The sequence below is a fragment of the Pseudophryne corroboree genome, chromosome 6, assembly GCF_028390025.1.
Source record: "Pseudophryne corroboree isolate aPseCor3 chromosome 6, aPseCor3.hap2, whole genome shotgun sequence".
Lineage (NCBI taxonomy): Eukaryota > Metazoa > Chordata > Amphibia > Anura > Myobatrachidae > Pseudophryne > Pseudophryne corroboree.
Window position 1 is genome coordinate 104,770,300 of NC_086449.1, and position 22,806 is coordinate 104,793,105.

The 22,806-nt window shown below is 47.5% G+C and overlaps 7 protein-coding genes across 7 annotated transcripts; 3 read left to right on the forward strand and 4 right to left on the reverse strand.

The window, feature by feature from the left end:
* Positions 1–684: 684 nt before the first annotated feature.
* On the reverse strand, positions 685–1,362 carry LOC134936525 (histone H1B-like). Its single transcript, XM_063931592.1, has one exon. The coding sequence runs from the start codon at positions 1,339–1,341 to the stop codon at positions 685–687; it is 657 nt and encodes a 218-aa protein (XP_063787662.1). The 5' UTR covers positions 1,342–1,362.
* Positions 1,363–4,734: 3,372 nt separating this feature from the next.
* On the forward strand, positions 4,735–5,145 carry LOC134936527 (histone H3). Its single transcript, XM_063931594.1, has one exon. It carries the CDS (start codon positions 4,735–4,737, stop codon positions 5,143–5,145), a length of 411 nt encoding a protein of 136 aa, XP_063787664.1.
* Positions 5,146–5,839: 694 nt separating this feature from the next.
* LOC134934903 (histone H2A type 1-like) lies at positions 5,840–6,300 on the reverse strand. The gene has a single exon (XM_063930240.1). The coding sequence runs from the start codon at positions 6,298–6,300 to the stop codon at positions 5,908–5,910; it is 393 nt and encodes a 130-aa protein (XP_063786310.1). The 3' UTR covers positions 5,840–5,907.
* Positions 6,301–8,476: 2,176 nt separating this feature from the next.
* Positions 8,477–8,788, forward strand: LOC134934398 (histone H4). Its single transcript, XM_063929844.1, has one exon. It carries the CDS (start codon positions 8,477–8,479, stop codon positions 8,786–8,788), a length of 312 nt encoding a protein of 103 aa, XP_063785914.1.
* Positions 8,789–15,458: 6,670 nt separating this feature from the next.
* On the reverse strand, positions 15,459–16,136 carry LOC134934399 (histone H1B-like). Its single transcript, XM_063929845.1, has one exon. It carries the CDS (start codon positions 16,113–16,115, stop codon positions 15,459–15,461), a length of 657 nt encoding a protein of 218 aa, XP_063785915.1. The 5' UTR covers positions 16,116–16,136.
* A 3,358-nt stretch (positions 16,137–19,494) lies between these two features.
* LOC134936532 (histone H3) lies at positions 19,495–19,905 on the forward strand. The gene has a single exon (XM_063931598.1). It carries the CDS (start codon positions 19,495–19,497, stop codon positions 19,903–19,905), a length of 411 nt encoding a protein of 136 aa, XP_063787668.1.
* Positions 19,906–20,599: 694 nt separating this feature from the next.
* LOC134936534 (histone H2A type 1-like) lies at positions 20,600–21,060 on the reverse strand. The gene has a single exon (XM_063931600.1). It carries the CDS (start codon positions 21,058–21,060, stop codon positions 20,668–20,670), a length of 393 nt encoding a protein of 130 aa, XP_063787670.1. The 3' UTR covers positions 20,600–20,667.
* Between the last annotated feature and the right edge of the window lie 1,746 nt (positions 21,061–22,806).

Sequence of the window (22,806 nt, forward strand, 5' to 3'; positions counted from 1 at the left end):
CTGAGCACAGATATGGTATACTGTGTCACTGTGTATCGTTTTTTTTTCAGGCAGAGAACGGATTATATTAAATAATAATAAAACTGCACTGGTGGTCACTGGTCAGTCACTAGTAAACTCTGCACTCTCTGAGTACTCCTAAGCTCCAGTAAATCAAGTGTCTCACTCTCAATATCTATTTCTATTCTAAACGGAGAGGACGCCAGCCACGTCCTCTCCCTATCAATCTCAATGCACGTGTGAAAATGGCGGCGACGCGCAGCTCCTTATATAGAATCCGAGCCTCGCGAGAATCCGACAGCGGGATGATGACGTTCGGGCGCGCTCGGGTTAACCGAGCAAGGCGGGAAGATCCGAGTCTGCCTCGGACCCGTGTAAAAAGCGTGAAGTTCGGGGGGGTTCGGTTTCCGAGAAACCGAACCCGCTTATCACTAATTATTTCCCGATCAGTCTTGCTACAGTAGCGCTAATAAATAACCCTGCGTTACGTATTAATAAGCAACCAAAAATCCCACGGAGAGACTGCTGAACTGTAACGTTATGTGGTGACTCAATATCTGTACACAGGGCGCCCCCAACTGGTCACGCCGTGCGCCTACAGCTCTGCCGGGACAGGGTGGGTGGCTCTGAAAAGAGCCTTTGGGGGGATAACAAGGAAGCGAGGCTGCTACGGCGGCTCTTCCATCACTTCTTGGCCGCAGCTTTCTTGGGCTTAGCTACCTTCTTGGCCGGGCTTTTGGCGGCTTTGGGCTTCGCCGCCTTCTTGGCCGGACTCTTGGCTGCTTTGGGCTTCGCCGCCTTCTTGGCCGGACTCCTGGCCGCTTTCTTGGCCTTCGCGGCTTTAGGCTTCTTTGGGCTTTTGGCAGCAGCCGCTTTTGTGGGTTTCTTCACCTTCTTGGGGCTCTTGGCTGCACTCGGAGCTTTCTTGGGCTTCTTCGGGGACTTGGCCACTTTCTTTGCCGCTGGTTTCTTGGGCTTCAGGGCGGCCTTCTTGCTCTCCAGCTGATTCTTATTGAGCTTGAAGGAGCCGGAAGCGCCGGTGCCTTTCACCTGGGTGAGCGTTCCTTTGGTCACCAATCCTTTCACCCCCACTTTGATGCGACTGTTGTTCCTCTCCACATCGTAGCCTCCGGCAGCCAGTGCCTTCTTCAGGGCGGCAAGAGAAACTCCACTGCGCTCCTTGGAGGCGGCCACTGCCTTTAAGATCAGCTCGGAAACGCTGGGCCCGGAAGACTTGCCGCTTTTCTTGGCTCCCCCTGCAGCTTTCTTCGGCTGCCTCTTCTTTTTGGCTGCGCCCTCTGACGGCGGGACAGCGGCGACGGCTGGTGCAGTTTCTGCCATGTTAGCTCAACGTCACTTTAACCAACAAATGGTAATACAGCACAAGCCGCTCTCTGACGTCTTTTATATACGGTGCCTGCTGTGCTGTAATTGGCTGCTGAGCCTGGTGCGTTCTGTGCTCTCATTGGCGGAATAAGCAGTCTTTGTAAACCCTTCCCTGTCTGAGTGTAAGGGGAAATCTGCCCTCACCTTGTGTTTCCCTAACGCAGAAAAAGAGTCTTTTATAGGGCATGAGAAAAGCAGCGTGCCGCCTCTCTGCACCACACCAGTACTCCAAGGTCTCCCCTAAGCCTACACGGCCATTGCTAGCCAAGGCGCTGCAAAGAGAGCCAGGAATAGCCGCTGTCAGCTTACTTACACCTGGCTGGATCTGTCCAGCATGTAACACATCTGTACTTTTCTGCGAGGCTAAAACGTCTGATTGGGGCATTTTTCTGTCCCCCTGGCACTACATGTAACGAAGGTGATCTGGGGCTCAGTCTGTGCAGGGGTGGCAGCATTTTCAAAGACATAAAGGTGATGGTTGGGCTCCTGTACACCCGGGTGGCTAGCACAGGCAGGTTGCCCCACAGCGTATTGGCAGTCTTGTTTAGGAACTCTAGTTACTGTGACAAAAGAGAGATACCCAGCATAGTCAGCCACAGGTTAACCCTGCCTGTCTGAGATTCTCCCCGACGTGTAGAATGTTGGTGGCATTTTCCCCAAATGTTTATGAAATTACCCATACAGACATGAATGTACATTTATGCAAGATCGGTGTGTCAGAGTGAGGGCTATGGTGATCTGTTCCCATTACGAGTTCTCTTTTAAAAATCTGTTCACATTACGAGTCCTCTTAAAAATGCCAAAGTATGAGACTTTGGCATTTTTAAAAGAGGACATCGGAGCTCTATAAGAGGAATACTTCTATTCCTCCCATGTGGAATCATTATGAATATTTGTATAATTAGAGGGAAAAAGTAGGAATATTAGGGATCATTAGGGGGATAATTAGAGAGACCACTTGTAATAGTGCTAGGTGAGAGGAATGGATGAAACGAGGATAAATAGGTGAAGGGTTTAGGATGGCAATGGGAAACCTAGCAGGTGCACAGGTGTGAGGAGGAGGAGGAGGAGGAGAAGAAGAATCATTACATGGCAAGTACTAATTGCAGAATAAAAGCAGTGGATGCCATTTTCAAGAAAGTACATAATAGTCCGATGATTTAGGCATATAAATGGATGATAGACATATGTGCACACAATAGTTCTGGGGAGTAAATTTAACTGATGAAGTTTGCAGAATAAGAAGAGAGACAACAGTCACCCGAGGAGCACAGGTTCAACTAATCTTACTTTGTAAATGTACTACCGTGATAAAAGCAGGTGCTGCAGCTTCAGCTGTGAACGTCACTGACGGACAGCAGGAGAAAGATGCACCGAGACCACAAGGCTGAATGTCCAGAGCAGGCATTCCCAACCATGGTCTTCAAGGCACACTAACAGTGCAGATTTTAGTGAAATCCAGGCTGCAGCACAGATGATTAAATCAAAATAACTGAGCTACTAATTAAGTCACCTGTGCTGAAGCCTTGATATCACTAAAACCTGCACTGTTAGTGTGTCTTGAGGACCGTGGTTGGGAATGCCTGGTGTATAGAAGAGGCGGCTGCGGACCGAAGCATCAGAACCTCTTGGGGAAACATTGTGTCAGCAGAGATCCACTGTGGATGCAAATTTGTGAGGAGAAGGGCAACGCAGAGTAACAGACCAGAGTTCAACGGCATTGACCAGTGATGGAAAGCACAGGTATAGACTAGGGCAGGTCAAGAGCAGTGTTGAGAGAAGATGATCGCCGTAGAGGAATGGAAGACAAATGAGGATGGACATGAGTTATGGACAAACAGAGATGATGACTGCTAACTGAAGGGCGTGGACCAGCAGCAAGTACCATCAAGGTCTGAACCTCATCCCCACCCAATGATGGCAGGCTGGAGTAGGGTTCTAGAGCAGTGGGAGTCTGCAAAGAAACTCCAGAGCAAGTAGGGAAACCACAGAACTCGATCTGTGCCACACCAGTGGCTTTCTGCGTCTCCAAGGATGGTATAAAAAGAGAAAGAAAGAAAGAACCAGTAAAAAAAGGCAGAAAGGCCCTGCTCCTTCTTACTATGGAATGTGTGCATTGATTAAATGTCCCCATATTACTAATTATTTCTCAGCGGTAAGTAATAGCACAGTGAGGAGTCATGGGTAGTAGCACACTCACGTTGGACTCTGGAGCAGACATTGTTGGCGTGCTGCACCATCAGAAGAGGTGATAGATTATTATTGAATTAGGATTGTTTTTAATTATTATTATTTCTTCACATAAACTATGGTAAATATATATTGGCCTTAAATCCCTATGGTCCCATTTAAGAGCCTAAATTCTATTATATTATCATAAGTATAACTTTTTCTCAATTCTTTAAGAGTGTAGTTTTTTTGGACCCCTCCCTCCTCCCCAAGAACAAGCAAAATGGATATCAATAAAATACATGTGCATAAATACAAATTCAGTGATTATAATAGGACAATGCACGATTGGCTGTACATGCAGGTCCTTTAGTTCTGTGTTTTATTTATTTATTTATTTTACATAGTTTCCACTGAGTAGTAGAATTGCCCATTTATGTAATCCAGATCTACAGTAGCCTTGTATTTTCTTCATGCAATGTCCCAGACATATAAGGTTTAGCTTGTGGTCTAAATGGATACATGTGCACAGATTGTATCCACAAATGTTTCAATAGGATAGTTACAATTGTATCATGCTATAATACTGTCTCCCATTAGTATCAAATCGTTTCACACATGCAGAAGTTCTTTTCATACTCAATTTTAAAGCTACCATACTTACTATATGCTAGAAAATACATAATATGTATTTATGGGTTAATAATGAAACGATTGTTATTTTAGATCAAATAGTATGCAGAGTGTTTTTTTTTTTCTTTTCTTACTGCAGTCATATATTAATATCTCCCTGGAATTAGTAGTTATAGCTTGTATGTATATGTATATATATATATATATATATATATATATATATATATATATATATATATATATATATATAGTATTTACTCTTTTATGTTAGTATAATACACATTCCGAAAATCTGATTATACTCAAATCTAAAGCTTCAGAATATGCTATGTAAGGGGGTATATATTTCTACTTTACAAGTACAATTGAGATGGGGAAAAAAAAGGAGAAACCAATTCTTGGCGGTCTTTTTGAAAAATCCAAGGTTTTGTCTAAACCAATCAGGTTGAAAGGCGTTTCTAAGTCCCCTAATTACAGGGCAGCAATGTGTATAAATAGAGCTGTAGAACGTCAGCTCTCCATCCATTCATTCTACAGACGTTAGAGATGGCCAGGACCAAGCAAACAGCGCGTAAGTCCACTGGCGGCAAAGCTCCCCGCAAGCAGCTGGCGACCAAAGCCGCCCGGAAGAGCGCCCCAGCTACCGGCGGTGTAAAGAAGCCTCACCGTTACCGACCCGGGACCGTTGCTCTTCGGGAGATCCGCCGCTACCAGAAGTCCACTGAGCTGCTGATCCGCAAGCTGCCCTTCCAGCGTCTGGTGCGTGAGATCGCCCAGGACTTCAAGACTGACCTGCGCTTCCAGAGCTCCGCTGTCATGGCCCTGCAAGAGGCCAGCGAGGCTTATCTGGTGGGGCTCTTCGAGGACACCAACCTGTGCGCCATCCACGCCAAGAGGGTGACCATCATGCCCAAAGACATCCAGCTGGCCCGCAGGATCCGAGGGGAGAGGGCATAGATACTCGGCACTTCCTATACACGCAACAACACAAAGGCTCTTTTCAGAGCCACCAAGTCTTTCTAAACGAGCTGCAGCATAAGTCACCCCTCAATGTCGGAGTAACAGGATGCGGATGAATCCTCCGCTCTCCACCCATAGCAGCTTCAAATGACAGGCCAAATCTATGAAGTTTACATATATAATACGATAAGCAAGCCGCAAAGTGAATAATGGAATGTTGACTGTCAAAAATTAAATATTTGGACGGACTGCTTCACAGACAGTACATCGTTACTAGTGTTCCGCCTAGATACCCTTGTACAACCTATTTTCTTCAGCAGGGATAAGAGGCTATTCTCACTTTTCAATGGTCAAATCATTTTATTTAATGCAGCTGTTTTCATTCTAGCTTTGTTACGTCACACGGAGAGAGACTATGGTTTCTCCTTCTATATACTTTATACGGATCAGCTTCCCACTCCTATAAGCGGAAGGGGCCTCATTTGCAGCATGCAGATATTGCAAAGGGAATATTCAGACTATCATTCGATTTCACCACAACAGACCAGGGCTCCTAAAGGGTAAGGGAGCGTTTATACCTTTAGCGGTTGTATGGACGGGATGTGGAGAGGAAAGCGCGGCTAGCCCGTCAGATATCGCTACAACACAAGCAATGGCAGTACACACAGCTCTCCTGGGAAGATGTGGGTGGCTCTGAAAAGAGCCTTTGTGTTGTGTGCCGGGTACATTGTTTCTGTGGTGGAAGCTGCCAGCCTCACATTACTTGCTCTTGGCCGGTTTGTGGCTCTCGGTCTTCTTGGGCAGCAGCACGGCCTGGATGTTGGGCAGAACGCCTCCCTGGGCGATGGTCACCCCACCGAGCAGCTTGTTGAGCTCTTCGTCGTTGCGCACAGCCAGCTGCAGGTGGCGGGGGATGATGCGGGTCTTCTTGTTGTCGCGGGCGGCGTTTCCGGCGAGCTCCAGGATCTCAGCCGTCAGGTACTCCAGCACCGCGGCCAGATAGACCGGGGCACCGGCTCCCACTCGCTCAGCATAGTTTCCTTTCCTCAGCAGACGGTGAACGCGACCGACTGGGAACTGGAGACCGGCCCTGGATGAGCGAGTCTTGGCCTTAGCACGGGTCTTGCCGCCTTGTTTGCCTCTGCCGGACATGTTCAGTTCACAAAACAAAGAGTATCTTTCGACAACAAACCGAGAGGAAATGTGAGCCTGTAATACCGCCCTCCTCCTATATATACACTCAGAGAGGATCAACCGCGTGCTCTGTGATTGGTTTGCTTCCTAATGAACCAATGCTGCTCAAGTTTATCCACAGACCAATCCGCAATATGTAGTGAAGGGGGTGTTAGGTACCTCCCAGTGTCACGTGACACTTCTACCCTATAGCGTTACCAGAAGCGGTGAATCTTCGTTTGCATAAGCTGCCTATAAATACAGTAACCCCGGGCTTTGTACCGCACAAATTTTCTGCATTGTGTAAAAGGACAAGTGGGTGGTAAAAATGCCTGATCCAGTAAAGTCTGCTCCAGCGCCCAAGAAAGGCTCAAAGAAAGCCGTAACCAAGACCCAGAAGAAGGATGGGAAGAAGCGTAGAAAGAGCAGGAAGGAGAGTTACGCCATTTACGTCTACAAGGTGCTGTAGCAGGTGCACCCTGACACCGGCATCTCCTCCAAGGCTATGGGCATCATGAACTCCTTTGTCAATGACATCTTGAGCGCATTGCGGGGGAAGCTTCCCGCCTGGCTCACTACAACAAGCGCTCCACCATCACCTCCCGGGAGATCCAGACCGCCGTACGCCTGCTGCTGCCGGGAGAGTTGGCCAAGCACGCCGTGTCCGAGGGCACCAAGGCCGTCACCAAGTACACCAGCGCCAAGTAATCTCCCCTTCCTCTCCCACACGAACACAAAGGCTCTTTTAAGAGCCACCCACCTCCTCGCTAATCGGGCTGTAACTGTTATTATTTGCGCTGTGTCCTGTCTCCCTGAATTTGACTGAATCACAGTAATCTAGGCTGTGTTGTAGTTTCTCCATTCCTTATACATGTGCATCTTGTTAGTCGGATGCTGGGGAACTCCCCTCTAGTGTGCGAGCTAGTACAGACCCCCCTGTTGATGATTACTGCGTGCACAGCGACATTCTCTCCGCTCTCATGTACTGTAAAACACGTTCCAGATGTAGATCAGGTTTCTACAGAACTCGTCAAAGCTACAGATGCCAGGGCTTCTAAAACGCAATAGAGCGCAGCAGAAACACTGCCCGTGTAGTTGCTGTGTGACTAGCACATTATTTTCTGTCTGGTTCAAGTGATACAAACTGGATTGTTACCTTGTTAATATCGCTACTATCTCAGGCAGGATGACTTATTAAGCAACTTATTCTTGATAAACAGGTGGTTAAAAGTCGGTCTTCGAGATACTATGATATCGTTGCAAAAGTAACAACGGGATGCAAACTGCGGTGCCCCTGCTTGTACCTAGTCCATTATGACCTCACAAAATAGGATTCCCGTTTAGGCGCACACGTACCAGTGATGCTCGTTGCTGTAAAAACCGCTTCAATGGTTATTTGAGGAGTAGTAGTGATCCGGGTCGCAATGTGGGTGAGCTCTAAGGTACGGTTCAGCTGACCCAGTTGACATACTATTATTATTTACACCTAATATACAATATTTTAAGACGGCGAGAGAACATAGCTGATACGCTGGCGCTCGCTAATTAGAGATCGAAGCGAACCGAGCCTGGGTGCCAGGAATACTTTTAGCTAGGGTCACCTCAGAAGCGGCATGCCATTGGGGGACTGTTCCCCTACCGGGTTTTGAATTGTCCACTCCGGTTAACTTGTTTTGACCCGCCGAATTTAGCTCGGCTCTCATTGGGCCATTCCGATGCATCGCCCTCCTAGCCCAAGGCGCTGGTGTGGGTCCGACTTAATAGCGATAAACACTCTATATGTATTTGGAAAATATATTATTTATCATTTCAGGGAGAATGAAATGTCACTACTTTTCGTTAATTGGCTATAGGTGTAAGACCTTCTTTTACTATTTTACCCATACTCATTTTACTCTCGAAATGTGGGATCAAATGGATCCAATTATTTTTTTTAAACATTTATATTAGATATCTGTTCACGGAAATGAATAGAGATGACGAAGAGAAAGCTGCCACTGTATTGCGGTGTGCTAAGTCAGAAAAGGCGGACTACCCAGGTCTCCGCCTCTCCGAGTTTTAGGTCCCCCATCAGGTCCGCTCTTCCTCTTAATAAAGGGCAGCTGTGAGGCGATCAGCTCATTCTTACTGATTGCAACTCGCAAGCTGTTTGAAGATGTCAGGAAGAGGCAAAGGTGGTAAGGGACTCGGGAAAGGAGGCGCTAAGCGCCACAGGAAGGTGCTGCGGGACAACATCCAGGGCATCACGAAGCCTGCCATTCGCCGTCTCGCTCGCAGAGGTGGCGTGAAGCGCATTTCTGGCCTCATCTACGAGGAGACCCGTGGGGTGCTGAAGGTCTTTCTAGAGAATGTGATCCGGGACGCCGTCACTTACACCGAGCACGCCAAGAGGAAGACTGTCACAGCTATGGATGTGGTCTATGCTCTCAAGCGCCAGGGCCGCACTCTGTATGGTTTTGGAGGTTAAGATCTGGCTCCTCTCTTTGGCTGATCTCCTTTCCCGAAACACGCTAACAAAAGGCCCTTTTAAGGGCCACCTAGAGTACTCCTGAAACGAGCTTTATGAACATGCTGCTTTTCAAGGGAAGCGTAATGTCACAGTCAGTTCCACAATATTAACGATAGAAATACACTTCTTTCCCATCTGCAAAGTCTCGCTGGATATTCAAATAATAGACGCCAGAAGTTGCCATTTACAATGCATAGACCATATAGAGCTAGAATTTTAGTCAATCTGGAATGGAAAAAGGCAGCAGCATAATTGCCTCTGTCCATTTGGATGATGCCTCCTTGTGTCTGGGTGGAATCGGTTCGATATTATGTTATGAAAAATTCTGAAGGATGTAGGTGTAATATACCGTGCATAGCCTGCGCAGGAGGTGCTGTAGCGGGGTACTCTTGATAAGATGTGGAGTTAAAACGTCACTTGTATTATGACGATGACATACTGACAGAATACATGTCCTAAAATTCAAGCATAGTGTATTAAGGCACAGCTGTGAATGTTTCTCCAAGTGTAGTTTATATATAATCTGTTACAACGACCTCTTGAACAATTATTAAGTAGGCAAGCTTACTTGCCAACGACTCTGATACAGGGGAATAGAAACTGCACAGAACCATTTGTCTCTACTGGAGGTTCTCTTTCTGGTATAGCAATCTCCCTGTTATTGTGTAGCTAGTGTTCTCAAAAAGTGCAAACAAACATTAAAAGGATACTTGCTTTTCAGCAGCTACCCTGCAGACTGTTCACCACAGGGAATGGTGAGTGTTCGAGTACACAGGAAGGAAGCATGCCGCTATTGTGAGCGGCCTGAGGTAGGAAGCAGGACATCCAGGTATTATTTCTAGTGATGAGCACCGGAAATTTTTCGGGTTTTGGTTTTGGGTTCGGTTCCGCGGCCGTGTTTTGGGTTCGAACGCGTTTTGGCAAAACCTCACCAAATTTTTTTTGTCGGATTCGGGTGTGTTTTGGATTCGGGTGTTTTTTTCAAAAAACCCTAAAAAACAGCTTAAATCATAGAATTTGGGGGTCATTTTGATCCCAAAGTATTATTAACCTCAATAAGCATAATTTCCACTCATTTTCAGTCTATTCTGAACACCTCACAATATTATTTTTAGTCCTAAAATTTGCACCGAGGTCGCTGGATGACTAAGCTCAGCGACCCAAGTGGCCGACACAAACACCTGGCCCATCTAGGAGTGGCACTGCAGTGTCACGCAGGATGGCCCTTCAAAAAACTACTCCCCAAACAGCACATGACGCAAAGAAGAAAAAAAAGAGGCGCAATGAGGTAGCTGTGTGACTAAGATAAGCGACCCTAGTGTCCGACACAAACACCTGGCCCATCTAGGAGTGGCACTGCAGTGTCACGCAGGATGGCCCTTCCAAAAAACACCCCCCAAACAGCACATGACGCAAAGAAAAAAAGAGGCGCAATGAGGTAGCTGTGTGACTAAGATAAGCGACCCAAGTGGCCGACACAAACACCTGGCCCATCTAGGAGTGGCACTGCAGTGTCACGCAGGATGGCCCTTCCAAAAAACACCCCCAAACAGCACATGACGCAAAGAAAAAAAGAGGCGCAATGAGGTAGCTGTGTGACTAAGATAAGCGACCCAAGTGGCCGACACAAACACCTGGCCCATCTAGGAGTGGCACTGCAGTGTCACGCAGGATGGCCCTTCCAAAAAACACCCCCCAAACAGCACATGACGCAAAGAAGAAAAAAAGAGGCGCAATGAGGTAGCTGTGTGACTAAGATAAGCGACCCAAGTGGCCGACACAAACACCTGGCCCATCTAGGAGTGTCACTGCAGTGTCACGCAGGATGGCCCTTCCAAAAACTACTCCCCAAACAGCACATGACGCAAAGAAAAATGAAAGAAAAAAGAGGTGCAAGATGGAATTGTCCTTGGGCCCTCCCACCCACCCTTATGTTGTATAAACAGGACATGCACACTTTAACCAACCCATCATTTCATTGACAGGGTCTGCCACACGACTGTGACTGAAATGACGGGTTGGTTTGGACCCCCACCAAAAAAGAAGCAATTAATCTCTCCTTGCACAAACTGGCTCTACAGAGTCAAGATGTCCACCTCATCATCATCCTCCGATATATCACCGTGTACATCCCCCTCCTCACAGATTATCAATTCGTCCCCACTGGAATCCACCATCTCAGCTCCCTGTGTACTTTGTGGAGGCAATTGCTGCTGGTCAATGTCTCCACGGAGGAATTGATTATAATTCATTTTAATGAACATCATCTTCTCCACATTTTCTGGATGTAACCTCGTACGCAGATTGCTGACAAGGTGAGCGGCTGCACTAAACACTCTTTCGTAGTACACACTTGTGGGAGGGCAACTTAGGTAGAATAAAGCTAGTTTGTGCAAGGGCCTCCAAATTGCCTCTTTTTCCTGCCAGTATAAGTACGGACTGTCTGACGTGCCTACTTGGATGCGGTCACTCATATAATCCTCCACCATTCTTTCAATGGGGAGAGAATCATATGCACTGACAGTAGACGACATGTCCGTAATCGTTGTCAGGTCCTTCAGTCCGGACCAGATGTCAGCATCAGCAGTCGCTCCAGACTGCCCTGCATCACCGCCAGAGGGTGGGCTCGGAATTCTGAGCCTTTTCCTCGCACCCCCAGTTGCGGGAGAATGTGAAGGAGGAGATGTTGACAGGTCGCGTTCCGCTTGACTTGACAATTTTGTCACCAGCAGTTCTTTGAACCCCTGCAGACTTGTGTCTGCCGGAAAGAGAGATCCAAGGTAGGTTTTAAATCTAGGATCGAGCACGGTGGCCAAAATGTAGTGCTCTGATTTCAACAGATTGACCACCCGTGAATCCTTGTTAAGCGAATTAAGGGCTCCATCCACAAGTCCCACATGCCTAGCGGAATCGCTCTGTGTTAGCTCCTCCTTCAATGTCTCCAGCTTCTTCTGCAAAAGCCTGATGAGGGGAATGACCTGACTCAGGCTGGCAGTATCTGAACTGACTTCACGTGTGGCAAGTTCAAAAGGTTGCAGAACCTTGCACAACGTTGAAAGCATTCTCCACTGCGCTTGAGACAGGTGCATTCCACCTCCTATATCGTGCTCAGTTGTATAGGCTTGAATGGCCTTTTGCTGCTCCTCCAACCTCTGTAGCATATAGAGGGTTGAATTCCACCTCGTTACCACTTCTTGCTTCAGATGATGGCAGGGCAGGTTCAGGCGTTTTTGGTGGTGCTCCAGTCTTCTGTACGTGGTGCCTGTACGCCGAAAGTGTCCCGCAATTCTTCTGGCCACCGACAGCATCTCTTGCACGCCCCTCTCGTTTTTTAAATAATTCTTTACCACCAAATTCAAGGTATGTGCAAAACATGGGACGTGCTGGAATTTGCCCAGATTTAATGCACACACAATATTGCTGGCGTTGTCCGATGCCACAAATCCACAGGAGAGTCCAATTGGGGTAAGCCATTCTGCGATGATCTTCCTCAGTTGCCGTAAGAGGTTTTTAGCTGTGTGCGTATTCTGGAAAGCGGTGATACAAAGCGTAGCCTGCCTAGGAAAGAGTTGGCGTTTGCGAGATGCTGCTACTGGTACCGCCGCAGCTGTTCTTGCGGCGGGAGTCCATACATCTACCCAGTGGGCTGTCACAGTCATATAGTCCTGAGCCTGCCCTGCTCCACTTGTCCACATGTCCGTGGTTAAGTGGACATTGGGTACAACTGCATTTTTTAGGACACTGGTGAGTCTTTTTCTGAGGTCTGTGTACATTTTCGGTATCGCCTGCCTAGAGAAATGGAACCTAGATGGTATTTGGTACCGGGGACACAGTACCTCCAACAAGTCTCTAGTTGGCTCTGCAGTAATGATGGATACCGGAACCACGTTTCTCACCGCCCAGGATGCCAAGGCCTCAGTTATCCGCTTTGCAGCAGGATGACTGCTGTGATATTTCATCTTCCTCGCAAAGGACTGTTGGACAGTCAATTGCTTGGTGGAAGTAGTAAAAGTGGTCTTACGAGTACGACTTCCCCTCTGGGATGACCATCGACTCCCAGCAGCAACAACAGCAGCGCCAGCAGCAGTAGGCGTTACACGCAAGGATGCATCGGAGGAATCCCAGGCAGGAGAGGACTCGTCAGAATTGCCAGTGACATGGCCTGCAGGACTATTGGCATTCCTGGGGAAGGAGGAAATTGACACTGAGGGAGTTGGTGGGGTGGTTTGCGTGAGCTTGGTTACAAGAGGAAGGGATTTACTGGTCAGTGGACTGCTTCCGCTGTCGCCCAAAGTTTTTGAACTTGTCACTGACTTATGATGAATGCGCTGCAGGTGACGTATAAGGGAGGATGTTCCGAGGTGGTTAACGTCCTTACCCCTACTTATTACAGCTTGACAAAGGCAACACACGGCTTGACAAATGTTGTCCGCATTTCTGTTGAAATACTTCCACACCGAAGAGCTGATTTTTTTGGTATTTTCACCAGGCATGTCAATGGCCCTATTCCTCCCACGGACAACAGGTAACTCCCCGGGTGCCTGACTTAAACAAACCACCTCACCATCAGAATCCTCCTGGTCATTTTCCTCCCCAGCGCCAGCAACACCCATATCCTCCTCATCCTGGTGTACTTCAACACTGACATCTTCAATCTGACTATCAGGAACTGGACTGCGGGTGCTCCTTCCAGCACTTGCAGGGGGCGTGCAAATGGTGGAAGGCGCATGCTCTTCACGTCCAGTGTTGGGAAGGTCAGGCATCGCAAACGACACAATTGGACTCTCCTTGTGGATTTGTGATTTCGAAGAACGCACAGTTCTTTGCTGTGCTTTTGCCAGCTTGAGTCTTTTCATTTTTCTAGCGAGAGGCTGAGTGCTTCCATCCTCATGTGAAGCTGAACCACTAGCCATGAACATAGGCCAGGGCCTCAGCCGTTCCTTGCCACTCCGTGTGGTAAATGGCATATTGGCAAGTTTACGCTTCTCCTCCGACAATTTTATTTTAGATTTTTGAGTCCTTTTTTTACTGATATTTGGTGTTTTGTATTTTACATGCTCTGTACTATGACATTGGGCATCGGCCTTGGCAGACGACGTTGCTGGCATTTCATTGTCTCGGCCATGACTAGTGGCAGCAGCTTCAGCACGAGGTGGAAGCCGATCTTGATCTTTCCCTATTTTTGGAACCTCAACATTTTTGTTCTCCATATTTTAATAGGCACAACTAAAAGGCACCTCAGGTAAACAATGGAGATGGATGGATACTAGTATACTTTTGGATGGACGAGCGACTGCCGACACAGAGGTAGCTACAGCCGTGGACTACCGTACTGCGTCTGCTGCTAATATAGACTGGATGATAATGATATAAAAAATATATATATATCACTACTGCAGCCGGACAGGTATATATTATATAATGATGGACCTGCTGGACACTGTCAGCACTGCAGACTCCTAAAGTTAACTACTAGTATGAAGAAGATAGAAAAAAAATAAACACCACAGGTAGGTATACAATTATGGACGAGCGACTGCCGACACAGAGGTAGCTACAGCCGTGGACTACCGTACTGCGTCTGCTGCTAGTATAGACTGGATGATAATGATATAAAATATATATATATATATCACTACTGCAGGACAGGTATATATTATATAATGACGGACCTGCTGGACACTGTCAGCAGAATGCGTTTATAGAATAAAAACACCACACGACGAGTGTTTAACTTTTTCAGGCAGACAATCACAATATACTGGTGGTCACTGGTCACTGGTCAGTCACACTGGCAGTGGCACTCTGGCAGCAAAAGTGTGCACTGTTAATAAATATATGTACTCCTGCTATAACTGCTCCCCAGTCTCCCCCACAATTCAGCTGTGTGAGCAGTGAGCACACAGCACAGTCAGATATACATAGATGATGCAGCACACTGAGGCTGAGCACAGATATGGTATACTGTGTCACTGTGTATCGTTTTTTTTTCAGGCAGAGAACGGATTATATTAAATAATAATAAAACTGCACTGGTGGTCACTGGTCAGTCACTAGTAAACTCTGCACTCTCTGAGTACTCCTAAGCTCCAGTAAATCAAGTGTCTCACTCTCAATATCTATTTCTATTCTAAACGGAGAGGACGCCAGCCACGTCCTCTCCCTATCAATCTCAATGCACGTGTGAAAATGGCGGCGACGCGCAGCTCCTTATATAGAATCCGAGCCTCGCGAGAATCCGACAGCGGGATGATGACGTTCGGGCGCGCTCGGGTTAACCGAGCAAGGCGGGAAGATCCGAGTCTGCCTCGGACCCGTGTAAAAAGCGTGAAGTTCGGGGGGGTTCGGTTTCCGAGAAACCGAACCCGCTTATCACTAATTATTTCCCGATCAGTCTTGCTACAGTAGCGCTAATAAATAACCCTGCGTTACGTATTAATAAGCAACCAAAAATCCCACGGAGAGACTGCTGAACTGTAACGTTATGTGGTGACTCAATATCTGTACACAGGGCGCCCCCAACTGGTCACGCCGTGCGCCTACAGCTCTGCCGGGACAGGGTGGGTGGCTCTGAAAAGAGCCTTTGGGGGGATAACAAGGAAGCGAGGCTGCTACGGCGGCTCTTCCATCACTTCTTGGCCGCAGCTTTCTTGGGCTTAGCTACCTTCTTGGCCGGGCTTTTGGCGGCTTTGGGCTTCGCCGCCTTCTTGGCCGGACTCTTGGCTGCTTTGGGCTTCGCCGCCTTCTTGGCCGGACTCCTGGCCGCTTTCTTGGCCTTCGCGGCTTTAGGCTTCTTTGGGCTTTTGGCAGCAGCCGCTTTTGTGGGTTTCTTCACCTTCTTGGGGCTCTTGGCTGCACTCGGAGCTTTCTTGGGCTTCTTCGGGGACTTGGCCACTTTCTTTGCCGCTGGTTTCTTGGGCTTCAGGGCGGCCTTCTTGCTCTCCAGCTGATTCTTATTGAGCTTGAAGGAGCCGGAAGCGCCGGTGCCTTTCACCTGGGTGAGCGTTCCTTTGGTCACCAATCCTTTCACCCCCACTTTGATGCGACTGTTGTTCCTCTCCACATCGTAGCCTCCGGCAGCCAGTGCCTTCTTCAGGGCGGCAAGAGAAACTCCACTGCGCTCCTTGGAGGCGGCCACTGCCTTTAAGATCAGCTCGGAAACGCTGGGCCCGGAAGACTTGCCGCTTTTCTTGGCTCCCCCTGCAGCTTTCTTCGGCTGCCTCTTCTTTTTGGCTGCGCCCTCTGACGGCGGGACAGCGGCGACGGCTGGTGCAGTTTCTGCCATGTTAGCTCAACGTCACTTTAACCAACAAATGGTAATACAGCACAAGCCGCTCTCTGACGTCTTTTATATACGGTGCCTGCTGTGCTGTAATTGGCTGCTGACCTGGTGCGTTCTGTGCTCTCATTGGCGGAATAAGCAGTCTTTGTAAACCCTTCCCTGTCTGAGTGTAAGGGGAAATCTGCCCTCACCTTGTGTTTCCCTAACGCAGAAAAAGAGTCTTTTATAGGGCATGAGAAAAGCAGCGTGCCGCCTCTCTGCACCACACCAGTACTCCAAGGTCTCCCCTAAGCCTACACGGCCATTGCTAGCCAAGGCGCTGCAAAGAGAGCCAGGAATAGCCGCTGTCAGCTTACTTACACCTGGCTGGATCTGTCCAGCATGTAACACATCTGTACTTTTCTGCGAGGCTAAAACGTCTGATTGGGGCATTTTTCTGTCCCCCTGGCACTACATGTAACGAAGGTGATCTGGGGCTCAGTCTGTGCAGGGGTGGCAGCATTTTCAAAGACATAAAGGTGATGGTTGGGCTCCTGTACACCCGGGTGGCTAGCACAGGCAGGTTGCCCCACAGCGTATTGGCAGTCTTGTTTAGGAACTCTAGTTACTGTGACAAAAGAGAGATACCCAGCATAGTCAGCCACAGGTTAACCCTGCCTGTCTGAGATTCTCCCCGACGTGTAGAATGTTGGTGGCATTTTCCCCAAATGTTTATGAAATTACCCATACAGACATGAATGTACATTTATGCAAGATCGGTGTGTCAGAGTGAGGGCTATGGTGATCTGTTCCCATTACGAGTTCTCTTTTAAAAATCTGTTCACATTACGAGTCCTCTTAAAAATGCCAAAGTATGAGACTTTGGCATTTTTAAAAGAGGACATCGGAGCTCTATAAGAGGAATACTTCTATTCCTCCCATGTGGAATCATTATGAATATTTGTATAATTAGAGGGAAAAAGTAGGAATATTAGGGATCATTAGGGGGATAATTAGAGAGACCACTTGTAATAGTGCTAGGTGAGAGGAATGGATGAAACGAGGATAAATAGGTGAAGGGTTTAGGATGGCAATGGGAAACCTAGCAGGTGCACAGGTGTGAGGAGGAGGAGGAGGAGGAGAAGAAGAATCATTACATGGCAAGTACTAATTGCAGAATAAAAGCAGTGGATGCCATTTTCAAGAAAGTACATAATAGTCCGATGATTTAGGCATATAAATGGATGATAGACATATGTGCACACAATAGTTCTGGGGAGTAAATTTAACTGATGAAGTTTGCAGAATAAGAAGAGAGACAACAGTCACCCGAGGAGCACAGGTTCAACTAATCTTACTTTGTAAATGTACTACCGTGATAAAAGCAGGTGCTGCAGCTTCAGCTGTGAACGTCACTGACGGACAGCAGGAGAAAGATGCACCGAGACCACAAGGCTGAATGTCCAGAGCAGGCATTCCCAACCATGGTCTTCAAGGCACACTAACAGTGCAGATTTTAGTGAAATCCAGGCTGCAGCACAGATGATTAAATCAAAATAACTGAGCTACTAATTAAGTCACCTGTGCTGAAGCCTTGATATCACTAAAACCTGCACTGTTAGTGTGTCTTGAGGACCGTGGTTGGGAATGCCTGGTGTATAGAAGAGGCGGCTGCGGACCGAAGCATCAGAACCTCTTGGGGAAACATTGTGTCAGCAGAGATCCACTGTGGATGCAAATTTGTGAGGAGAAGGGCAACGCAGAGTAACAGACCAGAGTTCAACGGCATTGACCAGTGATGGAAAGCACAGGTATAGACTAGGGCAGGTCAAGAGCAGTGTTGAGAGAAGATGATCGCCGTAGAGGAATGGAAGACAAATGAGGATGGACATGAGTTATGGACAAACAGAGATGATGACTGCTAACTGAAGGGCGTGGACCAGCAGCAAGTACCATCAAGGTCTGAACCTCATCCCCACCCAATGATGGCAGGCTGGAGTAGGGTTCTAGAGCAGTGGGAGTCTGCAAAGAAACTCCAGAGCAAGTAGGGAAACCACAGAACTCGATCTGTGCCACACCAGTGGCTTTCTGCGTCTCCAAGGATGGTATAAAAAGAGAAAGAAAGAAAGAACCAGTAAAAAAAGGCAGAAAGGCCCTGCTCCTTCTTACTATGGAATGTGTGCATTGATTAAATGTCCCCATATTACTAATTATTTCTCAGCGGTAAGTAATAGCACAGTGAGGAGTCATGGGTAGTAGCACACTCACGTTGGACTCTGGAGCAGACATTGTTGGCGTGCTGCACCATCAGAAGAGGTGATAGATTATTATTGAATTAGGATTGTTTTTAATTATTATTATTTCTTCACATAAACTATGGTAAATATATATTGGCCTTAAATCCCTATGGTCCCATTTAAGAGCCTAAACTCTATTATATTATCATAAGTATAACTTTTTCTCAATTCTTTAAGAGTGTAGTTTTTTTGGACCCCTCCCTCCTCCCCAAGAACAAGCAAAATGGATATCAATAAAATACATGTGCATAAATACAAATTCAGTGATTATAATAGGACAATGCACGATTGGCTGTACATGCAGGTCCTTTAGTTCTGTGTTTTATTTATTTATTTATTTTACATAGTTTCCACTGAGTAGTAGAATTGCCCATTTATGTAATCCAGATCTACAGTAGCCTTGTATTTTCTTCATGCAATGTCCCAGACATATAAGGTTTAGCTTGTGGTCTAAATGGATACATGTGCACAGATTGTATCCACAAATGTTTCAATAGGATAGTTACAATTGTATCATGCTATAATACTGTCTCCCATTAGTATCAAATCGTTTCACACATGCAGAAGTTCTTTTCATACTCAATTTTAAAGCTACCATACTTACTATATGCTAGAAAATACATAATATGTATTTATGGGTTAATAATGAAACGATTGTTATTTTAGATCAAATAGTATGCAGAGTGTTTTTTTTTTTTCTTTTCTTACTGCAGTCATATATTAATATCTCCCTGGAATTAGTAGTTATAGCTTGTATGTATATATATATATATATATATATATATATATATATATATATATATATATATAGTATTTACTCTTTTATGTTAGTATAATACACATTCCGAAAATCTGATTATACTCAAATCTAAAGCTTCAGAATATGCTATGTAAGGGGGTATATATTTCTACTTTACAAGTACAATTGAGATGGGGAAAAAAAAGGAGAAACCAATTCTTGGCGGTCTTTTTGAAAAATCCAAGGTTTTGTCTAAACCAATCAGGTTGAAAGGCGTTTCTAAGTCCCCTAATTACAGGGCAGCAATGTGTATAAATAGAGCTGTAGAACGTCAGCTCTCCATCCATTCATTCTACAGACGTTAGAGATGGCCAGGACCAAGCAAACAGCGCGTAAGTCCACTGGCGGCAAAGCTCCCCGCAAGCAGCTGGCGACCAAAGCCGCCCGGAAGAGCGCCCCAGCTACCGGCGGTGTAAAGAAGCCTCACCGTTACCGACCCGGGACCGTTGCTCTTCGGGAGATCCGCCGCTACCAGAAGTCCACTGAGCTGCTGATCCGCAAGCTGCCCTTCCAGCGTCTGGTGCGTGAGATCGCCCAGGACTTCAAGACTGACCTGCGCTTCCAGAGCTCCGCTGTCATGGCCCTGCAAGAGGCCAGCGAGGCTTATCTGGTGGGGCTCTTCGAGGACACCAACCTGTGCGCCATCCACGCCAAGAGGGTGACCATCATGCCCAAAGACATCCAGCTGGCCCGCAGGATCCGAGGGGAGAGGGCATAGATACTCGGCACTTCCTATACACGCAACAACACAAAGGCTCTTTTCAGAGCCACCAAGTCTTTCTAAACGAGCTGCAGCATAAGTCACCCCTCAATGTCGGAGTAACAGGATGCGGATGAATCCTCCGCTCTCCACCCATAGCAGCTTCAAATGACAGGCCAAATCTATGAAGTTTACATATATAATACGATAAGCAAGCCGCAAAGTGAATAATGGAATGTTGACTGTCAAAAATTAAATATTTGGACGGACTGCTTCACAGACAGTACATCGTTACTAGTGTTCCGCCTAGATACCCTTGTACAACCTATTTTCTTCAGCAGGGATAAGAGGCTATTCTCACTTTTCAATGGTCAAATCATTTTATTTAATGCAGCTGTTTTCATTCTAGCTTTGTTACGTCACACGGAGAGAGACTATGGTTTCTCCTTCTATATACTTTATACGGATCAGCTTCCCACTCCTATAAGCGGAAGGGGCCTCATTTGCAGCATGCAGATATTGCAAAGGGAATATTCAGACTATCATTCGATTTCACCACAACAGACCAGGGCTCCTAAAGGGTAAGGGAGCGTTTATACCTTTAGCGGTTGTATGGACGGGATGTGGAGAGGAAAGCGCGGCTAGCCCGTCAGATATCGCTACAACACAAGCAATGGCAGTACACACAGCTCTCCTGGGAAGATGTGGGTGGCTCTGAAAAGAGCCTTTGTGTTGTGTGCCGGGTACATTGTTTCTGTGGTGGAAGCTGCCAGCCTCACATTACTTGCTCTTGGCCGGTTTGTGGCTCTCGGTCTTCTTGGGCAGCAGCACGGCCTGGATGTTGGGCAGAACGCCTCCCTGGGCGATGGTCACCCCACCGAGCAGCTTGTTGAGCTCTTCGTCGTTGCGCACAGCCAGCTGCAGGTGGCGGGGGATGATGCGGGTCTTCTTGTTGTCGCGGGCGGCGTTTCCGGCGAGCTCCAGGATCTCAGCCGTCAGGTACTCCAGCACCGCGGCCAGATAGACCGGGGCACCGGCTCCCACTCGCTCAGCATAGTTTCCTTTCCTCAGCAGACGGTGAACGCGACCGACTGGGAACTGGAGACCGGCCCTGGATGAGCGAGTCTTGGCCTTAGCACGGGTCTTGCCGCCTTGTTTGCCTCTGCCGGACATGTTCAGTTCACAAAACAAAGAGTATCTTTCGACAACAAACCGAGAGGAAATGTGAGCCTGTAATACCGCCCTCCTCCTATATATACACTCAGAGAGGATCAACCGCGTGCTCTGTGATTGGTTTGCTTCCTAATGAACCAATGCTGCTCAAGTTTATCCACAGACCAATCCGCAATATGTAGTGAAGGGGGTGTTAGGTACCTCCCAGTGTCACGTGACACTTCTACCCTATAGCGTTACCAGAAGCGGTGAATCTTCGTTTGCATAAGCTGCCTATAAATACAGCAACCCCGGGCTTTGTACCGCACAAATTTTCTGCATTGTGTAAAAGGACAAGTGGGTGGTAAAAATGCCTGATCCAGTAAAGTCTGCTCCAGCGCCCAAGAAAGGCTCAAAGAAAGCCGTAACCAAGACCCAGAAGAAGGATGGGAAGAAGCGTAGAAAGAGCAGGAAGGAGAGTTACGCCATTTACGTCTACAAGGTGCTGTAGCAGGTGCACCCTGACACCGGCATCTCCTCCAAGGCTATGGGCATCATGAACTCCTTTGTCAATGACATCTTGAGCGCATTGCGGGGGAAGCTTCCCGCCTGGCTCACTACAACAAGCGCTCCACCATCACCTCCCGGGAGATCCAGACCGCCGTACGCCTGCTGCTGCCGGGAGAGTTGGCCAAGCACGCCGTGTCCGAGGGCACCAAGGCCGTCACCAAGTACACCAGCGCCAAGTAATCTCCCCTTCCTCTCCCACACGAACACAAAGGCTCTTTTAAGAGCCACCCACCTCCTCGCTAATCGGGCTGTAACTGTTATTATTTGCGCTGTGTCCTGTCTCCCTGAATTTGACTGAATCACAGTAATCTAGGCTGTGTTGTAGTTTCTCCATTCCTTATACATGTGCATCTTGTTAGTCGGATGCTGGGGAACTCCCCTCTAGTGTGCGAGCTAGTACAGACCCCCCTGTTGATGATTACTGCGTGCACAGCGACATTCTCTCCGCTCTCATGTACTGTAAAACACGTTCCAGATGTAGATCAGGTTTCTACAGAACTCGTCAAAGCTACAGATGCCAGGGCTTCTAAAACGCAATAGAGCGCAGCAGAAACACTGCCCGTGTAGTTGCTGTGTGACTAGCACATTATTTTCTGTCTGGTTCAAGTGATACAAACTGGATTGTTACCTTGTTAATATCGCTACTATCTCAGGCAGGATGACTTATTAAGCAACTTAGGGGTCCAGTTACTAACAGTACTCTGCTCCCTGCGCTAATCCTCCTCCTGCTTCGTCTGCTTAACGCTGTGTTTCTGGGTGCAGTTACCGCTTCTATTACTAAGATTCTGCTAGACGAAGCAGCTGAACGGTAACTCACCCTCCCTGCGATGATTGTCCTAGTTCATAGCGCTGGTATACTGCGCATGTGCAGCTTCCTTTGGCCAATCCCAGACGGGCCTGCTGTGATTGGTTGAGAAACGCTCCTCACGCACAGACTCCTGGGAACTTTTTGCTCCGTCAGTCAGGCTGCAGGCATTGTACACAGCAAGTCAGGTAATTGCGTTGTATTTGATAATACACCTACTTAGCGTATCTCAGTTAAAAGTGCCCCCCCCCCCCCCCCCCAGTGTCTTCCCCGAGTTTGCCCTGATCCCTCACCACCCTATTAACACTACTATGTAGAGCGGTGGATCGGAGCATGTGGCGACTACGCACAGACTGCGCTCTTCTCAGGCAGCCCGCAACTATCACCCTCCG

Bases quoted from the DNA above. Each gene is read 5' to 3' on its own strand.
- LOC134934398 (XM_063929844.1), top strand. From the start codon at position 8,477: ATGTCAGGAAGAGGCAAAGGTGGTAAGGGACTCGGGAAAGGAGGCGCT.
- LOC134936532 (XM_063931598.1), top strand. From the start codon at position 19,495: ATGGCCAGGACCAAGCAAACAGCGCGTAAGTCCACTGGCGGCAAAGCT.
- LOC134934903 (XM_063930240.1), bottom strand. From the start codon at position 6,300: ATGTCCGGCAGAGGCAAACAAGGCGGCAAGACCCGTGCTAAGGCCAAG.
- LOC134936525 (XM_063931592.1), bottom strand. From the start codon at position 1,341: ATGGCAGAAACTGCACCAGCCGTCGCCGCTGTCCCGCCGTCAGAGGGC.
- LOC134936527 (XM_063931594.1), top strand. From the start codon at position 4,735: ATGGCCAGGACCAAGCAAACAGCGCGTAAGTCCACTGGCGGCAAAGCT.
- LOC134934399 (XM_063929845.1), bottom strand. From the start codon at position 16,115: ATGGCAGAAACTGCACCAGCCGTCGCCGCTGTCCCGCCGTCAGAGGGC.
- LOC134936534 (XM_063931600.1), bottom strand. From the start codon at position 21,060: ATGTCCGGCAGAGGCAAACAAGGCGGCAAGACCCGTGCTAAGGCCAAG.